General features: G+C 33.5%; 1 protein-coding gene across 1 annotated transcript in view; it reads right to left on the reverse strand.

The window, feature by feature from the left end:
- LOC148956224 (DNA-dependent protein kinase catalytic subunit-like) overlaps positions 1-25,112 on the reverse strand; it is a 495,889-nt gene that overhangs the window by 236,010 nt on the left and 234,767 nt on the right. The window contains exons 10-14 of the mRNA XM_089099625.1: positions 23,596-23,846; positions 20,776-20,937; positions 9,059-9,189; positions 2,882-3,127; positions 909-1,076 (exon numbers count right to left, since the gene is read on the reverse strand). Of these exons, the coding sequence (XP_088955751.1) occupies positions 909-1,076; positions 2,882-3,127; positions 9,059-9,189; positions 20,776-20,937; positions 23,596-23,846 (958 nt within the window). The remainder of the gene's footprint in view (positions 1-908; positions 1,077-2,881; positions 3,128-9,058; positions 9,190-20,775; positions 20,938-23,595; positions 23,847-25,112) is intronic.

The following is a 25,112-nucleotide window of genomic DNA, read 5'->3' on the forward strand; positions in this document are numbered from 1 at the left end:
CTTAAGACTGTAAAAACTTGAGTGACTTAACCAAAGAAAGAGCTAACTGGCTTGGACGACTGCCATTCTTAAGCAATTTCAGCCATCTTCACGAAACTCCAAATTCAAATAAAAAAAAACAAGGGAGGAGTTGAATTTTCAATTTCCGTCCATTTTTTTTTATCCTTACACGTCATAGCAAAAATTGATTTTTGAGATTTATCATATTTTAAATACATCTGATATAACTAAAGCTCTTCACGATTCCACAATTAAGGTAGATATTTGAGACTATGATAAAGACATAGAATAAAAGAAACGTTTAAAGTCAATACCTAATCGCAAAATACTTCGTCAATCATTGGCAATTCTGGTTCTTCTATAACTACTACTATTCGCACTTATTGTTCTTTTCTTCTTTAATCGTTTCAAAGGAAATGTCTTTTTTACTGTTATGCATTTCATTTGTTTTTATTTCACTCACGAGCATTTTTATCTATTAGTCCTTTTACATCCCCTTTAGTACTTACTTAAACACCTAAAGTCGAGTAAAAACGTTAGGCATTTTAATTCGAAGCGCAAAAAAAGATCAAATCTGTGATAATCCTGCATCCACACAGGTCAATTATGGTGCAAGAATAACTGCAATTTTTAGATGGCGAGATGGTGGTTTAAGTTAAGTTTTTTTTCAAAACATCTAAAAAAAATATGTATATCAAGTCTTAAGGGGAAAACGAACAAAAAACAACAACAATTTCATAACCAGTTACTACACTTGATTTACTTTTATAGTTTCAAAAGACCACTTGTTTTCATCACACCATAATCTTTTTTTTAATTCCACTTCATTAACAGAATAGAAAATTGATAGCTAAATAAAACAAAAGATTTTTTTAAATTTTTTTAAAAGATTTATTTTAAAGAGTCACCTTTAAAATACTAGTCATCTTCCCTACAATAGAAGATAACCAAGAAGACGGAATGGATAAAACCGCTTGCAATGCTGATGCCAATACTTCATCCCTGAAATCAGCTAATTTCTCAGCAACGGTGCAAATGTAGTTTACGAAAAGAACCACAGTCTTTGAAGTCGTATCCTGTGAATAGTTAATTATTATTTATCTAGAAATATATATCAGTTGAGTTGAAGGAGGAGCGGACAAGACTTATGATGATATTACCAGAGTGCCAAGAACAGAGTGCCAAGGACAGCAAAATAAAAAAAAATATATTTATCCCCCGGTCCCGTCTTAGGTCTATTTAAACCAGAAAACCCGGACTTTCTACGGTTTTTCTTTTGATTCTTACTGAATCATACAAAATTTGATTACAAAATTTGTGAGGTTTTGTGTAAAGCTTCATCATTGTTACTACTCTGAATCGTGAAAAATAAACGCACTTAAGACACTTCACAGACAAAAACACTTCAGTGATAAAGCCTTGAACTGTCTGTTCCCATTCCATAGTTCAGTACTTGCTGAGTTGGTTTTATGAGGAACAATACACTTAAATAATTTTTCAAGCGTAAAACTACCATAAACTTCCATCAATAAAACAATGAAACCAAAACAAACAGACATTACAATAAATAAGAAAGTCAAACTCAAAATGAACAGAAACCAAGAGGGGTTGGGCTAATGTTCACCTTGCCTTCTAAAGACAAGAACATAATTTGTACTTTACTGAAAACAATCCTTATTTTGAACATGTATTCTTATTTCTCATATCATTAAAAAAAATTACCATCATAAAGAAAATTAATAAAAAAACAAAATGAATGTGCATTGACAGTGTAATTTATATGTTGATATTCATATAATATGATATTTTGAACTTGATAGTGAATTTAATAAAATAAATTTAATTTTGAATTTAATATACTGAAATTTTAGTTTCAGGTAAAGTGCAAATTATATTCTGGTTAAAAGTAGGGGTATAATTCCTATAATTCCAAAAGTATAATTTTTCTCAGTTGCTACTCATTTTGAGTTTGACTTAGTTTTAATTCCTATTCGTTTCAGGTTTTATTTAGTTATCGATGGTAGTTTATGGTTGTCTTACGCTTTAAAAATCATTAGACTGTATTTTTACTTATCTTTGATTTAAGGTAGCTCTTTACTTTTCTTTGAAAAGTTTCCTTTATGGAACAGGTTTTTTTTCCAAATTAATTTCTATTCGTTTTTAATTGACGTAGTATTTTTCATTGGTTAAGACCTCAATATTTTAAATATTTTTAGTTTTTCTCTACGAGAAAATTTGCCACATTTTTCCTTATAAGCCACATTTTAAGCCACATTTGGCTTATAATTTATATGTTGGATGATATTTTGCCATATTTTGCCTTATAAGCCACATTTTGGCTTATAATTTATAGGTTGGATGAAATTTTTCAACAATATTTAATATCAGTAATTCAATAAATTTTTGGATTGCTAGCTAGGGAGAAAAGTTTTCAAATACGTGGGTCAAAAATCTGAATGATCTTTGAGGTTTTATAGGCTGACGGAATCCAAAACCACCTTGAGAATATACAAATATTAAGCAGCTATCTCCCTCCACATACCTTTAAAAATTTCAACTTAATTCCCTTAACCTTTCCTGAGGTATTGCTGATACACCCTTTTGACAGGCTTGGACGCACATAATACATTTTGATTTTGTTCAATTTCCTACTCAACCTCCCCTGACAATTTTAACTTAATACCCTTGACCGTTCCTGAGATATCGCAAATATGCCCTGCGGACAAAACTATATGTACATAGTCTTTTGATTTAGTTTAACATCCCCAAAAACATACTCGGAAGGTATTAAAGCTGCAGGTCAATCAAAACCTCCACGGGAATAAAAACAAATTACAATCTTGTGTTTTATTAATAGTCAAGGCGATTAAATCAATATTACCTGATATATCCCCTGTTTTTCAATAAAGCTTAAGATAAGAGCGAAGAGTCTGTAAAACCCAGAAACTAGAGGGGCTTTCTCCGACTCAGCAATGGCTATCCGACCAAGAGGTGAGATCCAATCAGAAAGCCAATTAATGTCATCTCTATTTTTGAAAAGGTCTAACAGGAGATCAACAAGGTTGGCAAATAGGACGTGATCCGAGGGTTTCCTAGCCTCCATGTAGTAAGGGACAATCTTACCAGCCTGTAAACACAATATAAATTAATTTTGTCATGGTTTAACATACAAAAAACACACAATACGGACTTTATCCCATCAGTTGTTCAGACGTACTGGTAAACCATTTTTAGAAAAAAGAGAAGTGTTAACTATGGGTTATGCTAAAGCTGTCGAAAACCGCGGCCGTTATAACGGGATAGTCTTGGGATTCTTGAATCAATATTTTGTGATCATGCTATGCTTTTGGTCTGGACTTTATCCTTAGTTTCCAGAAAGTGAAGCTAAAAAGAAAGGAAGCAACAATGGATTTTCCAGCTACCATTATTCACTATTACAACAGCAAACTCATAAAAATTTCCTTAAAAAAATATTTTATTTGTTGAATGCAATGCAGTGAATAACGCTATTAGGAAACTAACAATTATTCCATTGCTAGTTCCTACCCTGACCACGTTCCTTTGTTGCGCTGTGATGTGTCCCATTTTTGAAACAAACATGCATTACTGTTGAATTACCTTTGCTGTGGTCTTGGGCGATGATTGAAGCTTCGTTAAGGTCAATGCATCGAGAAATAAGTTGAACGCTGAAGATATACTCCGTGAAAGATTTTTTGTTGTAATTGTAGGATCACAAACAATGGCTTTATTTTCTGACATTTACATTATTGAAAGTTTCTTCTTCATGCGCCACGTTCTTATCGGAATAGTAAAAATATTAACGCCCGGTTTTGTGATACTCAAATTGACAAAAAAGTATAAATACAAAATACGACAAACGGGTCTATGGCCAGTAAATGAAAACGAAAAAAAAACAATATTTCGCCCGTATCTAACAAGGCGTCTTCAGCGCAGAGAAAAAAAATAAACTAAAACTAAAAAATATACATAAAACTAATATAGACTAACCTAAGAATATAATATACAATCACTTGTAAATGTTAAGTAAATATTTATTATATTTTTACGTTAGTCTATTTTAGTTTTATTTATATTTTTTAGTTTTAGTTTATTTTTTTCTCTGCGCTGAAGACGCCTTGTTACGGGCGAAATATTTAATTAAATAACAAGCCTAAGCGAATAGCAGCATCAAAAGCTTTGCATAAAATTATGTGGCAGTAACTTATTCCTTGTTCATTTGTTATTTTAAAATGTTTAATCCAGTTACTTTTGTAAGGTGGTTTCACGAAGGTAGCTTCAAATTGTAAATGTTTAGTAATTGTATATTATATTTTTAGGTTAGTATATTTTAGTTTTATGTATATTTTTTAGTTTTAGTTCATTTTTTCCTCTACGCTGAAGGCACCTTGTTAGATACGGGCGAAATATTCGTTTTTTTTTCTCCGTTTTCATTTACTGGCCATAAGCCCGTTTGTCGTATTTATATTTCTATCTTTTTTGTCCTTTCTGTCATGGCTAGCCAGTTCGGCTTTAGATCTTTTATCTGATGCTCGAATTATGCTGGTTTTGTACTATCATGGATAGGAACTTATCTCTGGTTAACGGCTAGCTGAACTTTTTTTCAACTTGAAAAAGATAAAAGTTCAATAGTGACGATTTTATTAGTATAACTGTTCTTACAGACTGAAAAATTGTTTTTCCAGCGTTTCAGACAAACCATAGCTTATAAAATTGATAATATTATAATTAATATAATTGTATTAATTATAAGAATATTAATATAATTATAAGAATTGTATTTTACGTATATGTTCTTTCGTTATTTGATACTTTTTTATGAAAATGGTGTCACCTTTTCCAAACTTTATCTTTTCTAAGGTTATTTAAAAATCTGTATCTATAGACCAAACTTATTTAATTTTTAGAGCATTTTACTTTGCGTTAATTAGGGAATATCCTACTAAATGTGATAAATTGTGCTATAACAGAAAATAGCACGAAATTTAGTACTATTTAGGAAATTATACTGAACATTTTCGTGTATATTTACTAATTACTCAATTTCAAAATCAGTCAAACAACAAAGAATTAAAGTTTCAAGGGAGCCAGCTGCATGCTGTTTTATTTTATTTCTCTAATTTTTTACAAACACATAGAAGGTGTAAAGCCAACTCAAAAACGATTCAAAAATTCATGAACAAAAGTTTCATTTTAACCATGATCAAACCTACCTTAGGCACACGATGAGAAACAAATTATACAAACAAATTTTGATTTTTCCATTTCTTGGGAATTTCTTCATTTCTCTTTTTATTTATTCATTCATTTGAATCTTATATTTTAATATAATGAGAGCTCTTTTTTGTTGCTTGACAAAAATATTGGCCTTGTTTTGACTTTGACATAATATTTGAAAATTGACACTTATATATTTAAATATTGAAATTTAAATATTGATATCGACGCAAATATTTGACCTTGACAAAAATATTGACACCTTAACACAAAGATTAATGTTTACTTGAAACAAATATTTACCTGGAAATACTTTCTGAAAAGATTTTTCAGATTCTTTTTCTTTTTCTTCGTTTTTTTATTGCCTCTTTTCAGAAAAGTAAACTAAACTACAACAAATTGATCAGGGATAACCTCAAACAAACGATACAAGGGATAGGGATAACAATACGATACAAGGGATAAGGTTGCATAAACTGTAATTTTGAAAATATTCACAAAGGATATACACAATTGCCATCTATAAAGTTTCCGAAACGTTTTAAGTTTCAGATTCATCTCAGTTCAAGCCCTGTGAGTAACTTACTAAAAACTTACTAAACAGTAGATACCATAAATCCGGTTGCTATATTATGCCTACTACTACTAACGACCCCTCATCGCGAAACAAGTCGTCTTGAGGCCACCTTTGCAGAAAACGCTCTCCTTCAGCCGACTATGTTCAGAGCTTCATTCTTCACTTTCTCTCATAGAGTTCCTATCACCTATAAATCCTTTCTTATAACCTCTTTCACTCCATACAAGGAGGTATTGTAATTAGTTCGGCCCAAGAGGACCAAACAGCTCATGAATACAAATCATGGTTGCAGCGGTAGCAGCAATCTATTAAGGTACGAACCATAACCCATGGTAAACAAATATTTAAAAAAAAACGTTTAAAAAAAAACTGGCAAATGAGAAACAATCGCCATATCTAGCTGATTCAGGAATGGTAAATATTATTTACATTAGTTTTAATAGCAAAATTTTTTTTAACAAATTGAGGGAAATTTTGAAAATGCTCAAAACCTAAAAAGTGCCGGATCGAACAAAAAGTATACCATTGGAATCGGTATGGCCGAAAACTCTATTCAGGAAACTTACAGTCCCCTGACTTGAACAACAGTGGAAATCACTTTTTTGCATGGATAGCACAGATGGGTCCTCTTTTTTCTCCACTGCAACCAGGGCACTGGAACATCAGAGACAGTCGTTTAAGGGCTCATTTTAAATGAAAATGCTACATTTACATACTTTTACGCAATTAACAAAACACAATATTTAGAATAAAAAAAAGAACTGCAGCTAAGAAAAAGTCAAGGGCTTTTTCCTGTGAATGATACATACATATGATTAAAGTTGGCATTGAATGCTTGCAGTATAAGCCATGTCTCATCGCTCTTACCCAAAAAGGTGGGTCTAGGTAACGCGTGCTTTGATTACTAGCTTCAAGCAAAGGGAGCATTTTTTTAACAAAAGAAAACGACATATTTCAAAGACATCGTCACTGTTTCCCCTAAAAGTCGTATCTGGCATTTTCCCTTATCTAGGACAGTTTATTTTATTTTATCGGCTTATCCAGTTGTTTCTGATGTTTCGTTGAAGCAACTCTATTTAGCTTCTTTGGTGCTCAATCGCAGTAGCGACAATAGTATATTGTTCTTCTTTATTTCTTGGTTTCAGATTTTATTTGTTTTTAGGTTAGTTTGGATTTTTTCTTTGTTTTTAGCGTTGAAGACGCCTTGTTTTATACAAGCAAAATGTCCGCAGCATTTTAGTTTATCTTTTTCTTCTACCGGCCGCTGTCCTGTTTCGTTTTCTTCTTCTTAAGATTTCTTTTTCTCTTTGTTTTTTACCTATAACTTTAATTAATGACTTGGCGTAACTCATACAAATTATATCGCATTAATGAAATTCTAGCTGTAAAAGATAGGCGTCACAACGAGAATTTCTACTCAGGGAAATGACCTTTACTTGCAACCCCCTCTCAAACACTCTTCGTTAAACCAAGAACAATAAAAGTTGGCAAAATTATTCCTTGCAGTAGGGTCTATCTTAAATAAAAGTCTGTTCCATCCCCATGAATGGCTTGGCTGTATAAGCCACCAAACCTCCGACTTTAAGTGTTGCCCGAAGAAAAACACCAAATTCAAAATCCAAATTCAGTCCAAGAACTCTTGATTAAAACTGTGGTATTTTAAATCTTCCTGTCAGGAACTTCCAAATGAGATGTCATATGACTATAGTAAAAAAAAAAAATCTTTTTGACCTTTATGGAGGCAAAGGTAGTAAAAAATAAGTGTGTTCTATTTTTAATCAAAACCCATCAAATCTCACATCGTTTGAAAACTCTTGTACTCAACATGTTTCTAGCATGAATTTTTTTCGTCAATAGTAAATGAACCACAAAAAGTCTTTCTTGTCTTGTAGGCTACCTTCGATCTCATCTCAAACACTCTTTGTTAAACGAAGAAAAATCGAAATTGGCAAACCGATTCCTTGTAGTGTGGTCTATCTTAAATAAAACAGTTTCCAGTTCATAGGAATTCCTCGGCTGAATACGCCACCTAGGCTGTATAGAATAGAGTAACTGATACTCAATGTGATTTACTGATGTTTCCATTTTTTACTGGTTCTGATTGGATAACTCGTTAATTGTGAATTTAGCCCTCCCTGGGAGGAGTTACATTTCTTCTTTATTTATTGGTATGCTTCCTCGCACGTCCTACATATTTGTTTTCATTTGTGATTTCAAAATTCAATATGTTCTATACCAGTGTATCTTATCTCCTCTTCTAAACTAAACACTACATTAACAAAATTCTGAACTAAGGACAATAATTACATAACTCTTATTTCATTGTATACAGGAATTTTTTTTATTAGGTTTTCAGAGTCGTCTCTTATTTAATTGCATCCCAATAATCATCACAAAATAATAAGTGTTAGTTTCTTAGTGAACCTTTTTTAGATTTGAGGATACCATACAGGATGGGGAGAGGGAGAAATGATTTGCCCCTAAATTCAGGTCTTTGGCGCCCTGATCGGTGATCTTTGAAGTTTCAAAGTCGGATACTAGTTTGCTAATTTCAGGGCCTAAATGCAACTAAAGTCAAAGAGGAGGTTTCTAATTCCCGTGTCCTAAGAAATCCAACAAATTGGATTTCAGTTCTGTTTTATTTTTTTTTTTTTTTTTTTGGTTGCGTGTATTGGTATCGATTCGCGAAAATGTAGTCGGAGTAAAGAAAATTTTTTGACCTTTTTCCTTCTTTCCCTTTTTATCTCCTTTTTTCTCTTTTTTTCTCCTTTATTTTCTTTTTTGTTGAAGATACAAAAAAAGTAGTTTTTGAAGCCTTTGATGGGGTTTTTTTAAACTTTTTTTTTAGGATACAAAAAAAGTTTTCAAAATCTAGGAGGCGTAACTTTGAGCTCCCTTCTAATCGAAGTGAAAAAATGATTTTACAATGTACACGTTATGACGTTTATATAGTTTGAAATGACTTCACATGTAAAATAACGTCACAGTGACAGTACTGCCTTGATTTATTTTGAAAAAGAGCATAGTTTCTTTGAAGGTGCCAAAATATAACTGAGAGCTATTTAAATGATTCTATATTGAACCTTTTTCAAAGAAACTAATATCTAATAAGAGAGAGCCATAATTTAAGACATTGGTTAAATTTGGTAATTTAGACAAATATATATAATCAGTTACGTTAAACCATGGCAGAAATACGTAGTTATTCCTCTGAGCATTTACTTGCTTCTTCTGTATCAAACTTACTTCTTTATCAGCGTCTTCCTTATCATCTTCTTCAAGACTAAAGTCCAGCTTAGTTATTAATTCTATCGAGCATTTCATCAAAGATGAACAAATAACTTGATGAACAGACTGTCGACTCTCTGCATCGTACCCTATAAGGAGAAAAGACTTTTATGATATCAGCAAATACTTTCAGATGGTGTAGTCACCAATGACACTATTTTAAGCGATCCCCATAGGAAGTTTCTTTATGAGCAGCCTACAAACTACACAGCTAATAGACTATATTTTACATATATCAATATTTTTCACATTCATATTTACATAAATTATAGCCAGTACCCATAAAAAAAATACCAATATAGGCAATTATGTCAATTCTCTACATGGGATCCTTTCAGATTAACCAATGTGTTTTTACCCACATTTGAAGCCTAGTGATATAACGTCTTTGAAGATGATGAAAAAAAACATGAAACAAAAAATTGACATTTTGTCAGCAAGATTGATGTCAATAAGCATGAAATTGATAAAATAAATTATAGATAAAATAATAAATAATAATAAAAATAATAAATTATGATATAAATCATGATATCATGATATGAAAATATCATCATGATATCAAAATATCATTATAAATCATGATATGATCAGGATGATATAAATCATGATCAATTATGATATAAATCATAAATAATAAATTACGATAAAATAATAATAATAAATTATGATAAAATACGTTATAAATTATAAAATAAATTATAAATTATATGATCAAATAGTATTATAGTGCTTATTTCTCAGTCAACAGTCTTTAAATTCTTTCGACGCGCAATTATTCCATTTTTCCAAAGATATATGTATTTTTTTTCTATCTACATTCTAAAGCGTATACCAACTAAATATGAAAAATGAAGTTTTTATTCAAATCAATTTAAGAATACACTATCCAAAAAAAAATATTTTAAAGAAAAGTAAAGAACAACATTAAAACCTAAAACGAACAAAAATCAAGTCATATTAAAACCTAAATTTAAAACTAATAGTAAGCATGAAATTGATAAAATAAATTATAGATAAAATAATAAATAATAATAAAAATAATAAATTATGATATAAATCATGATATCATGATATGAAAATATCATCATGATATCAAAATATCATTATAAATCATGATATGATCATGATGATATAAATCATGATCAATTATGATATAAATCATAAATAATAAATTATGATAAAATAATAATAATAAATTATGATAAAATACGTTATAAATTATAAAATAAATTATAAATTATATGATCAAATAGTATTATAGTGCTTGTTTCTCAGTCAACAATCTTTAAATTCTTTCGACGCGCAATTATTCCATTTTTCCAAAGATATATGTATTTTTTTTTTCTATCTACATTCTAAAGCGTATACCAACTAAATATGAAAAATGAAGTTTTTATTCAAATCAATTTAAGAATACACTATCCCAAAAAAATTTTTAAAGAAAAGTAAAGAACAACATTAAAACGAACAAAAATCAAGTCATATTGAAATCTAAATTTAAAACTAATAGAAAGTACTACAAATGAAAATCCAAAACGAGCAGAAATTGAAATAAATGATGACATCAAACTTCAAAAATAACAGATACTGCTGTTGATGAATAAATAATTCCTAAAAAATGCACAGAAATTAAAATGAGCAATAAGTCAATACTAATATAAATGGATATTACCACGAACAAGAGTAGGGCTACCACCCCAACCCCAAAAATCCGTAAAAGCGAGGGTCTAATTCTTGCTATACTTAAAACAATTTGTATTTCAAGCAGTTCGTTTTTACATGGTAAAACATTGACAACAAAACATAACAAAATAATACCACACGGTCAACCCTCTCCAACCCTCTAAAAGGCTCGAGTGTCATTTGCGCTTTAATGAAAACAGTATCTATCTTGAAGAGTCGTTGATTTTTATTCTTGTATACAATAACGTCAACAAAAATAAAACCATGTTAATACCCAAATTGCTAGAAAGAAAAACCATTTAAAATAATTGCATCTGTGATATTCAGTTTGATTGTACTATTTAAAATAACACTTGTTTTGCCAAAGCTTTAAGTTTTAATACATTTAAGTATTCAGAACATTGAAGCCTAAAAAAAACGTTTAAAATTAAAAGGAATAATTTTCGAAGCAACCTCTTTAGTTTGTTGAAGCCAAATTTTAAATGATGAATTTATAAATGATTTAACAGTTAGGTTTTCTATATGTTTTAAAGGAACACGTTTAAAAGTACGAAAGCATTGATAGCAATTTGCAAAGAGAAACTATTTAAAACATATTTTGTGTTCAGGAGAGCACAAAAGACATTTTGACCTTTAAGATTTAGGGGGGAGATGTAGCCCCACTCATGTTTGTGATAATTTATGTTCTTCTTAGGTTTGACTTGATTATTCATTTCGATTTATGTTCATTTTAGGATTCATCTATTCACTGATTGCAGTATATGTTATATTTATATGTGATGTCATTATTCATTCTAATTACAATTCGTTCTACGTTTCATTTACTCATTCATACAATTTCTATAAGTTCGAACTATAATATGACTTTAATTCTGCTCGTTTTAAGTTCAACTTCCTCTTAAGTCCTTTAATTCTCTTTGAAAAACTTGCTTTAAAAAAAGATGAATTTTCGAATTTATTTTGTTCATAGTGAAAACAACTGGACGTACTTCTACTATTGGTTAATTCTAAGAATATGTGTTTTTTTTTTTGTTTAAGAACTAAAATGTTGCATTATAATTTAAATTTCGGACAAGATTTTTGATTAGCCGTAGTTTTGTCAAATAAATTCCGACAATTTTTTTTTCTACAAGACTTGGTTTTGGGGTGGAGGAATTTTCATTTGCATAGATTGTAAATATGTCTAGTTTTTGTTCATTAATAGGACTGAAGTAACTTTTCCCCCCTCCACCATCCTAGAAATACTCTTGGATATACTCATATCTTAACTGACTAGTTTATGAAAAGAGTCTTTTAATAACCCATTTTGTAGCAACTTTTTTAAAATAAATGCACATCGCTTTGTGTGTGTGTTTTTTTGCGATAAAGAGGAATTTTACAGCTTTCATTTGAGCCTATTTAAGCTAAGGTATATCATAGGCAGCGCAATAGCGTTGCCTATGATACACATAAATATACCATGTACCTGCTACTACTGCTATCAATACTGCTGCTACTACTACTAGTAATGCAACGCTATTGCTGCTACTACTGCTCCTACAACTACCACTACTATTATGATACTAGTACTATTAAGGCTACGCGTATGAAGGTGAAAATTTGACAAAATATTGAGGGGGTGTTTGAACTAAATCAAACACACTATGTGCATGCAGATTGTCAAAGGGCGTACCTCAAGAATGGAGATGGGTATTAATGTGGAACTTTCAGAGAATGCTTAAAAGGGAAGATTAATTGACCTAAAGGTAATATGTGCACGCTACTACTAACACTACTACTACTGCTACTTTTACTGCTACTATGCTATTTTTAAAACTATTACTACTACTACTACTACTACTACTACTACTACTACTACTGCTGCTGCTGCTGCTACTACTAAACTAATCCAACTAATACTTCAATTGCAACTACTAGTAAGCTAAGAATATTAAGATAAAAATGGCGTCAAAAGGGGTTCAAAAGGGCACGTCAGCAATATCTTTAGAACGGCTTACCGTATCAAGATAAAACCTCAAGGGTATCATTAGGGGGATGTTCAACTAACCAAAAAGCAACATGTACATGCTACTACTGCTATTAATACTACTACTACTTCTTCTGCTACTACTTCTTCTGCTACTACCACTACTATTATGATACTATGTATTAAAACTGAGTGTATGAAGCTGAAAATTTGAGAGAATATTGAGGGAAATTTGAACTAAATAATAAACTCACTATGTGCATACAGATTGTCAAAAGGGCGTATCTCAGGAATGGATTTGAGTATTAAGTTGGAATTTTTAGAGAATGCTTAAAGGGGAAGATCAATTGGCCAAAAGGCAATATGTGCATGCTACTATTAATACTACTACCACTGCAACTTCAACTACTACTTCTTCTATAGCGACTACTTGAAAGGCTAAAGTACCAAGACGAATATTTCAGGAATTATTTGAATATACAGGTTATCAAAAGGGCATATCAGGAACCTCATAAGGACGGCTAATTGTATTAAGTTGACACTTCCAGGACTTGATGAGGGGGATGTTCAACTGACCAAAAGACAATATGTTAATACTACTGCTACTACTAATACTAATGCTGTTACTGTTAATACTACGACTAATACTACTACTGTGGCGACTATAACAACTATGCCGAACAGTGTGTAGGTGAAATTTCAAAGAATATTGAAGAGGGAAAGAACTGAATTACAACACTCCGTCTGCATAGATGTTGTCAAAAGGATGAATCAGTAATACATTAGGAACAATTTGGTGTGTGAAGTTGAAACTACCAGAGCTTGTTGTAGGAGACGTTGAGCTAACTAAAGACAATATTTGCATCCTAATGCTACTGCTTTTACTCATACTACTGCTACTACCATTACTACTACTACTGCTAAGGCTAAGTATTAATTCTACTGCTACTACTACTACTACTACCACCACTACTGCTACTACGAGCTACTGCTACTCGTATTATTACTACTGGTACTACTACTACTGCTACTGAGGCTAAGGGTAAAAATGCGAAAAATTGGGGAATATTGAAACAGTATAGAAGTAAATCGAAGCACACTATACGCACAGCTTGTCAAGAGAGCGAATCAGCAAAGCTTCAGGAACGGTTTACGGTATTAAGCTGAAACTTTCAACAAGTGTTGAAAGGGATGGTAAAAAATACCAAAGGTGCTATGTGCATGCTGCTACTACTGCTACTACAACTATTGCAATTATTCAAGATAAGTGTATCAAGGCGAAGCTTTGAAGGAATATTTAGACGGATGTCGAACAGAAATAAAAAGGAACTATGAGCATATAGATTGTCAAAAGCGTGACACAGCAATATCTCAAGAACGGCTTACAATATTAAGTTGGACTTTTCATGGTAAGTTGTGACGGATTTTAAACTAGCCAGAAGGCACTATGTGTATATTCAGTTCAATTCAGTTTATTTATAGCCTGTTAAAACAAAAAAGGGCGCAGATCCCCAAAATGACAGAGTACATAAGGAGAAAAAAGAGAAAAGAGAAGAAAACTTATACATTGAACAAAAATAAGTAGTTTTTACAATCATAATAATCATAGACATAATCATAAATCATATATAATATTCACGAGATAATCAAGACATAAATCAAAAGACATAAAAAAATCATAACCCAATCAAAAAATTCATAAAAGTAAAGAGGACCAATCTTGACTTAGTTTACTGGCGGAAGATTTAATATCTTTCACTCTTTTTTTGAAGCAGGAAAAAGTTGCCAAATAGGAGACAGAGCAAGAAGATGAGGCACAGTTAGACTATTATAAAATTTAGAAAGGTCGAAAAGACTAAGGTGTGTAACTTTAGAGACAATTGACGCATAAGCAATCCTTGTCTTTTTTTCAAGATTTTGGATGGCAAGCTTAATAGTTTCCTTAATTGAATTTCCAATGGGCATTCCCAGGAAAATAATGCTTTTTGAGAGGTGGATACAAGTTTCAGTAAGTAGGAGGGATTTATCAGAGTATCCTTTGAGGTTGAAACCGACAGCTACAGTTCTATCCACATTAAAAACTTAAACCAATCTGCTGATATTCTAGTTTTGACTTCGAGAAAGTGCTCTCACAACCAGAGAAAGTGCGACTCAGATTCAGGATATCATCAGCATACGTAAGTAAAGAGACGTCTAAACCCCTGTAAATACAGGTGGAGTCAATAGAACCTTGGGCTGGAATGACTGAATTATTTAAAAGCGTGGGGGAAGCGAGACGTCCTTGTCTAACACTCTTTAGCACATTAAAAAGCTCTGAACCACACTTCATTTTGGCACGAAGATGTTTATACATGTATCGAAGACACTTTATAACTGAGGAGTCAACCACTCTCTTTAGAGCTTCTACCAAAATCTGAGCAAAAATACACGAATCAAATGCTCTGGCTATGTCCCGTTCACATAGAACAATAGAATCCGCAGAACCTTCCACATCTACAAGAACCATAAAAAGGGAATAAAGAACATGCTCACGAATAAGTTCTTTCTGAAAACGGAACTGACGCGCAGGCACAGAACACTTTTGGGAAATATCTCTAAGAATAATAGACTCAAATATTTTAAAAGAAGTGCTAGAAACGGTTATAGGCCGATACGACCTACAATCATCGAGATTTTTCCCCCCTCTTTTGGGTATAAGTGTAATCTGGCCAATACAAAACTGTTGAGGCACAATGCCAGAAGAAATAGACATTTGAAAAAGTAACGAAAGGTGCTGCAACAAAAGACTGCTACAATGTTCAAAGTGTTTAGCAGGTATTAAATCAACACCGACAGAAGATTTTTTCTTAATTTTTTTTTTTTTAGAGTAAACTCAATATCAGACGGCGTCACTATAAAAGTAGAACGAATAGAATTAGCAAGCAAACGTTCAAGCTCTTTTTTATTTTTACTTTCTGCAACAAGGTCAGGCGAAAAACACTCACTTTTATAATAATCAATCCAGCCTTTTTCTGGAATACTACCGACAGAAGTCCGGTCACTGCGTTTAAAACTTTTCCACAAGAGTGAAGGATCACTAGCTATCTTATCAACATTTTTTGAATCAACATTATTTCGTGGTCTTTAATTGCTCTTGTGAACTTTCTTTTTGTCTTCAGACGCAATTCGTTTATTATACCGAAGCGCGGTTTATCGGATTCGTTCCAGATTCGGAGCCACAATTTAGCTGAATTATAAGCTGCAACAAGAATTTGATTTTTAGACCAGTCGGTGACTTCCGTCTTTTTGCGAACACGTCTATATGGGACTGCACACTTTTCTATGCATAGAAGCGCCTGGTTGATTTCTGCAAGATAACTCGCAAGCTGTATTTCAATATTGTAATCACTAATACAAGACCAGCATTATGAACTAAGTAGGTGAAAAGGAACTTTAATTTTGTTTCGTAACGTGTCAAAGTCAGACATGAATAACAGATAATCAACGTGACTCCATTCTTGAACATTAAACCACTTTTCTCTTGCAGGGTTTTGCTTTCGACATTGCACTCATTTGTCGCACAAATAGGTAAGGCGTCAGAGCGGTAGCCTTGAAGTACAGCGGCTTGTTTGATGGGAAAGGAAGAAACAACATGATCGAGGTTCGAAGTTGAAGAGCTGGGGCAAACATAGGTATAGGATTCATTTTTGTCAACAAATGAACACTAACTACTAATGAAAACTAACTTACTACGATTGCTGTAACTAATGACGCTAAGTGCATTGAGGTGAAACTTTTAAGGAGCGTTTAGGGGGAATTTCAATTAAACAAAAAAACAATATGCATGCAGGTTTTCAAAAGGGCATATAAGCAATACCATAGAAAGAGCAGCGCTTTCATAGGTAACAATGTCATAGGAACTTTTAAAGGCGCTGATCCGAGTGGGAAAAAAAAGTTCTAGTGCCCTTTCAAAAAACCAAAAGTGATTGGAGGGCATGCAGAACTCTTCCCAAACCCACTATTTTTCAAATATATCCAATCAAAATTTTGAGACAGCCATTTTGTTCAGCATAATTGAATGGTCTAGTAACCATGTCTGCAGGGATATTTGGTATGTCAACCCTCCTCAGTTCTAAAATTTGGCCAATATACTTTAAAACTAAATGTTGTTTTAGAACTAAAGCAAAAGTCACTGCGTGTATATGCCAATAAGACATCTCAGCAATATCCCACGAAACAACTGAGGGTGTTAAGTTGAAACTTTCAGGGCTACTACTATTACTACTTCTGCTCTTACAGTTTAGCTAAATCAAAAGAGTGTAAGTGTATCCAAGTTGTCAACGAGCATAGCCAGAATTATTTGGGAATGTTATTAAGTTTTATTTTTCAGGTCAACTTGAGGAGGTATAAAACTAAATTAAACAATACTATTTGTGTCCAGATTTTCAAAAGGTCGTATGTTGTTAAAAATTATTGAATCATTTTCTACAACATACAAATAGCAAGCCAAACAATGGATTCTTATAGAAAAACAAAATACCCAAAAGATCTAAAATAATAATTTATTTTTCCACAAAAAGACAATGTCAATAAAAAACGAACAGAAATTAATTTTGAAAATTTTTTCGACAAAGTTTTTCAAGGAAAAGTAAAGAGCTCCATTAAACCAAAAATGAACCTAAATAAAGTCAATAATCTTCCAGGTGTAGAACTACGACAAATCCCCATTAATAAACAAATGAAGCCCAAACCAAAAAGAAATTACAATGAATAACACAGTCAAACCTTAAACAAGCAGAAATTAACATGGGTAGGGCTGACACCGCCATACCTTCTGAAGACCAGAATATAATTTGCATTTTACTGAAAAAAAAATAGATGAATGTGGATGGACATTTTAAAATACATATACTGATATTTATTCCTTAAAATCTTAGTAATTTTTGATTTATTAAAGTAAAAGTTAAAACGTTTAAAATGTTGTTTTTTTTCAGTAAATTATGTTCTGGTCTTCAGAAGGTATGAAAATTGTGGATTGACAGTTAAATATATATATATATAATGACATTTATTCATTAAAGTCATAATAATTTTTTACTTATAAAGGTTAAAAAAGTTAAAATATTTAAAATGTTTTTTTCCGTAAAGTCTAATATCATATTATAGGCATGCTAATCTAAAAAACCACAGTCCTTTAAAAGTGCACCTGATGCTTGTATTGGTGGCCAAATGACAGCCATTAAATCGAATTTTCTCGAGCTGCCTCAATATGTAGTATCTGATTACTCTGGACTATGTTTTTGTTTTTTTTTTTTTGGGGGGGGGGGATTCGAATAATCCCCTAAAATTTTACATTAACATAAATGTACATTCCGTCCTCAGCCTACACCGAGAAATTCATGATTTCATCGTTCATAGTTATATTCCCATCTTTTCCAAAAATTATTTAACAGTTTGCACGTGTTTTGCTGTTTTGATGGCTTTTTGCAGTTCAATTCCCTCCCCCATCCTAAAATAAAATTCGTGCGCACTTGCCTTGCCACAAGCGTATCAGCTGTTAAACCTGTTGTTCATCCACATATTCAAAAAAGAAATCTGAACAGAAGAGGGATTATTCTTAGTTAATAACCAGTAAAAAAGAGAGGAAAACTTATGAATTAAAAACATTACCAGCACAAATGTTTTCGAAACATCATTTAAATCAGCTTTGATTGGAAACATAGTGTCATATTTATACCTTTTCAGGGTTTACACCCTAGCCTATCTACGTGGAAAAGGCGGGATGGAAGCTTGAATATTTGTAATCGCGACATGTACCAGAATAGGTTGTCGGATTTCAAAAACAAGGTGGAAAATCAGCAGTTATTTTCCCTTTGTGCCTGTTTTCGGTTCAAGTCCGATCTGGCCTCCTGGAAAATATCTGCTAAAGGGGGTTATACGCCAACTATAAGATACAATCAGATATAAGCCAAAATCGGTAGAAAGTAAGAGTCAGATTCCTAATTGTGACTTTTGGTGTGAGGGGCTTACTCAATCCGACTTCACTTGAAGTCTCTAAATCCTGGTCATCTGTACATTTACAAGAAGAAAACGCCGAATCCCATTAAACCTTGGTGGAAAGTCAGGCCAATTGTCTTAATTGATCCTTTTAAGTGTACAGTCACAACCCAATCTCTTCAGGAAAGCCAAATAGGTTTCCAAATTCTTCCCATCAGAACATCTACAAAAAAGGATTGTCACATTTCAGCAAAAGCTGATGGGAGGCATGAGCAGGTGCTTAGGTTATATATGTTGGATCAAGACTCGGTCCAAATTCCACGGAGCAGAATAAAAAGGGATGCCTAAATTCTTGTTATAAACCTATAAACCTATAATTCTTTGATGTATAAATTTTGCATTTTTGAAACCGATGACTGGTTTTACCTATGAGAGGAGGGGTGGGAGGATGCCCAATTTCTAGTCATCAAGTATCCTTTTCGGACAGCCATCTAGGACCGTATAAAAATCAGGCCATCCACAAATGGGGTGCGAAGAGGTCACAAGAAGGGATTTAAAGGAAACTGGGACTTTTGGGAAAGTGTAGAGGAAAGTTTTGAAGAAATTGGTGAGAAGGAGGAGCGTGCACAGCAGTGTCAGCCTCGGGCGGCTTGGTGCTGCAGCAAGTTGCTAGTTGTAGCAGTAGTAGAGGAGTACTTATTAAAAGGAAATATAGGATCTCAGCCAAACTTAGCCAGAAGTTACAGGTAGTATTTTGGCTCTTTTAGAAATGGAGATCGATTTAACCACTGTAAGGAAGAAGTAAGGGATATGATCCTTATTTTTCTCCTCATGGGAACATCTACCCAAAGGGGACTTGGGGCACCAATCCAGGTGACACGCAAGAGCTGGTTTCATAAGTGTTCCTTTTAAAATTGGAGCCAGTTCATACATCTGGGGGGGGGAATGTTTCGTCAGCCTAATTTTTTAAGCACGTTGGCATAATTCACAGAAAACACCTGGCTGATAGCTATAATTATATTTCGGGTATCCACGCTCAATCAGAACTTTGTGAAGGAAAGACTCCTTTCTTCTCATATTTATCCATTATAAGGACTTAGTAAATTTCGATTAAATTTAGAGATCCGAGTCCAATTTCATAGCTTATAGAGTGTTTACTGCTAAAAGTAAATCTAAACTTTGGTTTTGCTTATTTGGGCTAAGTCTTGTTTTCATATCAGCATACAGGCAAATTTTATAGATCTTCCACAACAGTAGGATATCATTCAGGGCCATCCGATCAATAAAATAGAGGCCATGTGAATACAGAGATCCATAAAGACCAGTCTTCAGAGTATTTATTGTATCACTGATTCATGCAAACTGAAATTATTCCCGAAACTGGCTTATTGTGCAAAAAAAAACGAAAAGTAAAAAAAAAAAATATAATTGTTTCTCCGTGTGATTCCTCTGCAATTACAACTCCTGGGTCGGTAATTATTCCCAAGTAGAACGTATAAGTAAAACAATAACTCAAGTGCCGGTCAATCTAATAGAATGGCTATAATAAGATACGCAGAAATTATTTCGAGGGGCTCGGCAATGAGAGGGGAGAGGCGAATCCCAGAATATCTAAAAACAGACAAAAGGTCCACTTTTTTAGTTTGTGTGGCCGAATTATTTAGAATTGATTGGGTACTATTTTTAGAGCCAACAAGTCCCGCCCACATACCCTATTTTGGAATAGCGACCGTCATTTTGTGCGGCAGAGAGACTTCAGCAAATGATTATGACGGGTAATGATATAATGGACCATGGACCCGTCAAACATGGAACTCTACATAAAACTCGTAGGTTTTCGCCTCTTCCTTCTTTTCACAGTACTAATTAGTAGAACAGTTGCCTTCATATCCAAACATTCAATGAAGAGTACCAGGGTGGCAGCGGTTTTTTTGTTCTGTCGAGTCCTGTTCAAAAGTTCCTGCCAATTAATGCTAAGTGACTAAAACTAAATCCTATTAAGCCATTTTACGAATAAGAATAAAAAGAAAGAATGAAACAAAATTACTCAGTATTTCTTTGTCAGTAGACAGTAGAGACGTGGTCAAATCTCTCCAAAATTGTAGATAATCTTTGTATGTTGGAATGTATTCCTCAATACCAGATTCTTTCAGGACCATTGCTTCAGCTGGAAGAGGGTGATTCAAACTCCGAAGCAAGGATTGATATACTGAAAGTGTAGAAAACAAGAGCTAATATAAAAAAATATAATGCAATATAGGCACGGTACTTTAACAAGACCTAACAGATAGAAAGCGGGCTACAAGTAATACTCTGCTTCTTCCGTAGACTTTTCGGTGTTCCTTAAAATTAAACAAGGATTACCCTTCACCCTTCCTATCCTGCACATACGCAGGAGTTTATTAGAGGTGGGAGGGGGGAACACGTTGAAACAGCTAAAAACTTGGAATTTACATTCAAACTATTGAAAAATAAAAAAATAAAAACTGCTGGGAGAGGGATCGGAGGTTTGGGAAAGGAGCCGGAGGTTTGGAAGGAGGGGTTGGTAGTTCGGGGGAAGGAATAATATTATTAAAAACGACAGATGTCTGCGTTTTTGGTCAAGAATTGTATGGCTAACCTTAAAGAATATTAATTTCTTGCACAGGGTGACCATCCTTTGTGCGAGAGTATGTCCAGAACCCACCCTCGTTATGTTGAAACACCGTCACCAGATTGCACTCGAAAATTTCAGCCTTGTGTATCTCAATACTATGTATTCAGTTACTATAGTCTAGAGTTTGTTCTTTAATAGAACAAACTCTTCAAATGCACATAAAATAAAATAAAAAAGCGTTAAATATATCAAATATATATTTACATTAGGGTTCACTTGGTTCAAGGACTTACGGTTTTGAGTTTCAATCAATTTAGAAAAGAAAATTGACTGTGATTTGGACCAGGTTTTCAGGCAAATCAATTTTTATTTCATTTTCTTGTATTAAATCCGATCTCCATGGTCTTGAAGCCAAAGGTCAAAAGTTTTCGGCTAATTATTAGCCGAATCATTCTATTTGGAAATTATAGTTACATTTGCCCTCGAACTTACTGGTGCAAGTTTCAAAATATCTTTTTCTATTTTTCCTTGCGCACTCTCTTCTCTCTGATTTACGACAGTAAGTTTTAAACTGAGCTGTAACAACAACGTTTTCTTCCCACTCCTGAGCCCCCTAGCACCTTTCTATAGTCCAACAAAATGTTTGATCCCTTTAGCTTAATGCCAATTCACAATGAGATTTTATTATTACCAAAAATTAGCCAGCACTAATTTTAATGTATTTATCACCCATTGCACATCCTGGCTGAAGGGCCTTGAGACGGAGATCAGCACCGCCGGTTCGGACCTTAAGGGTTTAGTGCCGCATCCTATTTTTACCTATTTGTCTGGTATAAGGATAAGACATTCGCTAAAGCTCTTGTATCAACAGAATCGAATGCTTGCTCATAATCTATAAAACTGAGGATCAAAGGTGTTTGATGACTCAGGCACTTCTCAATTATTAACCTAAGTGTGAAAATTCGGTCGATACATCCTCCACCCTTTCTAAAACCGCACTGTTCTTCTCTTATCACTTTGTTTACAACATCTCTCAGTCTAAAGAGTACCGTATTACCAAGTAATTTGCTACCTACAGAGACCATGCTAATGCCTCGATAATTACCACACTCACTCTTATCATCTTTCTCTTACAGTGGTTTAATTAGGGTTTTCCTAAAATCGTAATGTACTTCCCCTTTTTCAAAACCATACTCATATCTTCAGCAACTTATTTCTAACCTCAGAGCTACCATATTTAAGAAACTCATTTACCACACTATCAGCACCTGGGGTGTTATTATTTTTTAATCCTTTTACTACAGTCGCTAATTCTTCCTCACAAATCAAATATTCTATCACATTCAAGGGATCACAAACTTTTTCATTTTCCTCTATATCTTTTCCTGCAACACTATCTTGGTTTAGCATATTCTCAAAACATTCTGCTCATCTTTCTTTAACTCTTTCCTTATCACTAATTGTGGCCCCGTTCCTATCTTTAGCTGCGACAAGTCCGGATTGACTACTTCCTCTCAACTTATTAACATGCCAGAACAATATTATACTATTATGGCCATCTAGCTGCATCTTCCAGATCCTCGACAATTTTATCCATGTCCTCCACTTCACACCTTCTTCACACCCGATATGTTTTATGACTTCCAGTGCAAATGATGTGGATGATTAGCGACATCAGAATTGTATCATTGGTTCTGGTTAACTTCCAAGAGTGAAAACTTGCCCATCCGTTGACAAAAAAAACCACTAGCGCGCATTTGGTGTTTAGTGATTCATGGCGTTTACTGGCGTAACAATAAGGCGAGGTTGGTGTAATAAGTGCAAAAGGCAAAATTAGTGTAGTAATAAGTGTTTGATTTCAGTCTTTGAAAAAAAAACAAATAGGAAGTTTGAAAAAATACCAAGAAATTCCATACGCTAGATGGCGTTGCTGATTTTCTTTTGTCGACAATTGCATAAGTTTCCGCTCTTGTAAGTTACTCTTACTCTTTGGTGTATTCTGTCAACAAACAAAAGACACATGGGAATCACTTAAGATAGCCCTATTTAGTGTCTATATTCTCCTGAAATAACAGGGTATAGAGAAAAAGAAATCCTATTTTACTTTTTCCAAGAAGTTTTCCCAATTTGAGCATATTTTATGAATTTCTGAGCTTTATGGGGTTACGACCACCCAGGTCCTTTCTCAGAATGACTTACCTTATTCGCATATATTAAGTAAACAATTTCAATTATCATAGTAAATAAATAAGATAAATTAAGATGACTTACTAATTGCATGTGCATAGTCATTGAGCGTACCCGTTTTATTTGAGAGGGCGTACATTGTTATTAAAACAGCTTTTCCGCACCAGATCTTCTTATCAAACAGTTTTGTATAATTATCCATCATTGCAACTGAGAATTTCTTTAAGTTATCGATATGATAGTCTTGAAACTCTTCTACATTGAAGGTAATTAGTCCAAGTGATTTAACTGCTATTGGAAGGACGGCTCTATCTTCGTATGATAACTCAGAACCACTGGAACATGAAAATTTTAAATATTTTACAATAAGAAAATATCTTAGGGGACAACAAGATGGCTATTCCAAAATTTTGATCAAATATTTTTGGAGGGAGGGCAGCTAAAAAGGGCATGGAAGGGGACTGGCAGTCCTCCAATCCCTTTTCAACATCCCCCTATATATATATCCGGAGAATTTCAACTTAATATCCTCGACCGTTCTTGAGATATCGCAGGTCCACCTTTTGGATAAATTGGATACACATAGTGCCTTTTGATTCAGTTCATCATACTCAAAATTCTCAAAGTTTTACCTTAATACCATTAGCCTTTTTGGAAACACCAAGAATCAAACACTTACTCTTTTCCTAATGGTAAATCGTGCATGTAAAAAATGGGTAAATAACATAATTTATAATCTTTGCCACAAAGTAGTAAGAGGTATGGCATCTCTGGAAGCATATCTATTAGACCTTTTGACTAGTTTGAACAAAATTACAATTTCAAAATTTTGATCAGTGTTGAGCAGAGGGGTGCCCAAAAAGGGCAAGGAGGGGGGAAGAGGGTTTGCTGAACTCCAGTCCCTCTTCAACTTCTTCTAAACATACCCTGAAAGTTTCCACTCAAATACAATCAGCTGTTCCTTAAATATTCTGATATACCCTTTTGACAACAAGCACGTTCATAATGTTTTTCGATTCTGTTCGGCATCCCTCTAAACGTTTCCTTAAAGTTTCACATTAACACCCTAAGCCTTTTGGAGACCAAGGTTCAAGCATGCCCTCTTTTCCCAATAAAAACTTTATATTTTAACAATGGGCAACTTGCATAACTTACAGCCCTTACCCCGGAGCTATGAGGCTGTTATCAACCCTGGAAGTGCAGTTATTTGACCTTTAGTCTATTTCGAACCAAATGACTATCTCAGAATTTTGGTCAAATGCATTTGGGGAAAAAAGGGAGTAGGACGGAGACTGGTTGCCTTCGATCACTATACAATCGTCTTCGAATGACACTTGTATCTATACGACTGGCATTCCAGAATTATAACAGATTCATAAGCCACTGGAATTTCTCACTGTCATACTTAGGTGTTAAGTTTAAGGCGAAAGGGAAATTATTTAGTAGCCATATAGAAAGTGGGATCGAAAAAAGTAAGGCATGTTGTAATATGGTATTAAGGAGTCAGCTTAGGGATATTAAAAAAATCCAAGTAGTTAAAGAGGTTTTCAGGCCTAAAATCTTAGGTGTGATGCACTATGGATCTGAGGTTTGGGGGTATG

The sequence above is a fragment of the Artemia sp. Qi Xiang Cuo genome, chromosome 1, assembly GCF_049724085.1.
Source record: "Artemia sp. Qi Xiang Cuo chromosome 1, ASM4972408v1, whole genome shotgun sequence".
Classification (NCBI taxonomy): domain Eukaryota; kingdom Metazoa; phylum Arthropoda; class Branchiopoda; order Anostraca; family Artemiidae; genus Artemia; species Artemia sp. Qi Xiang Cuo.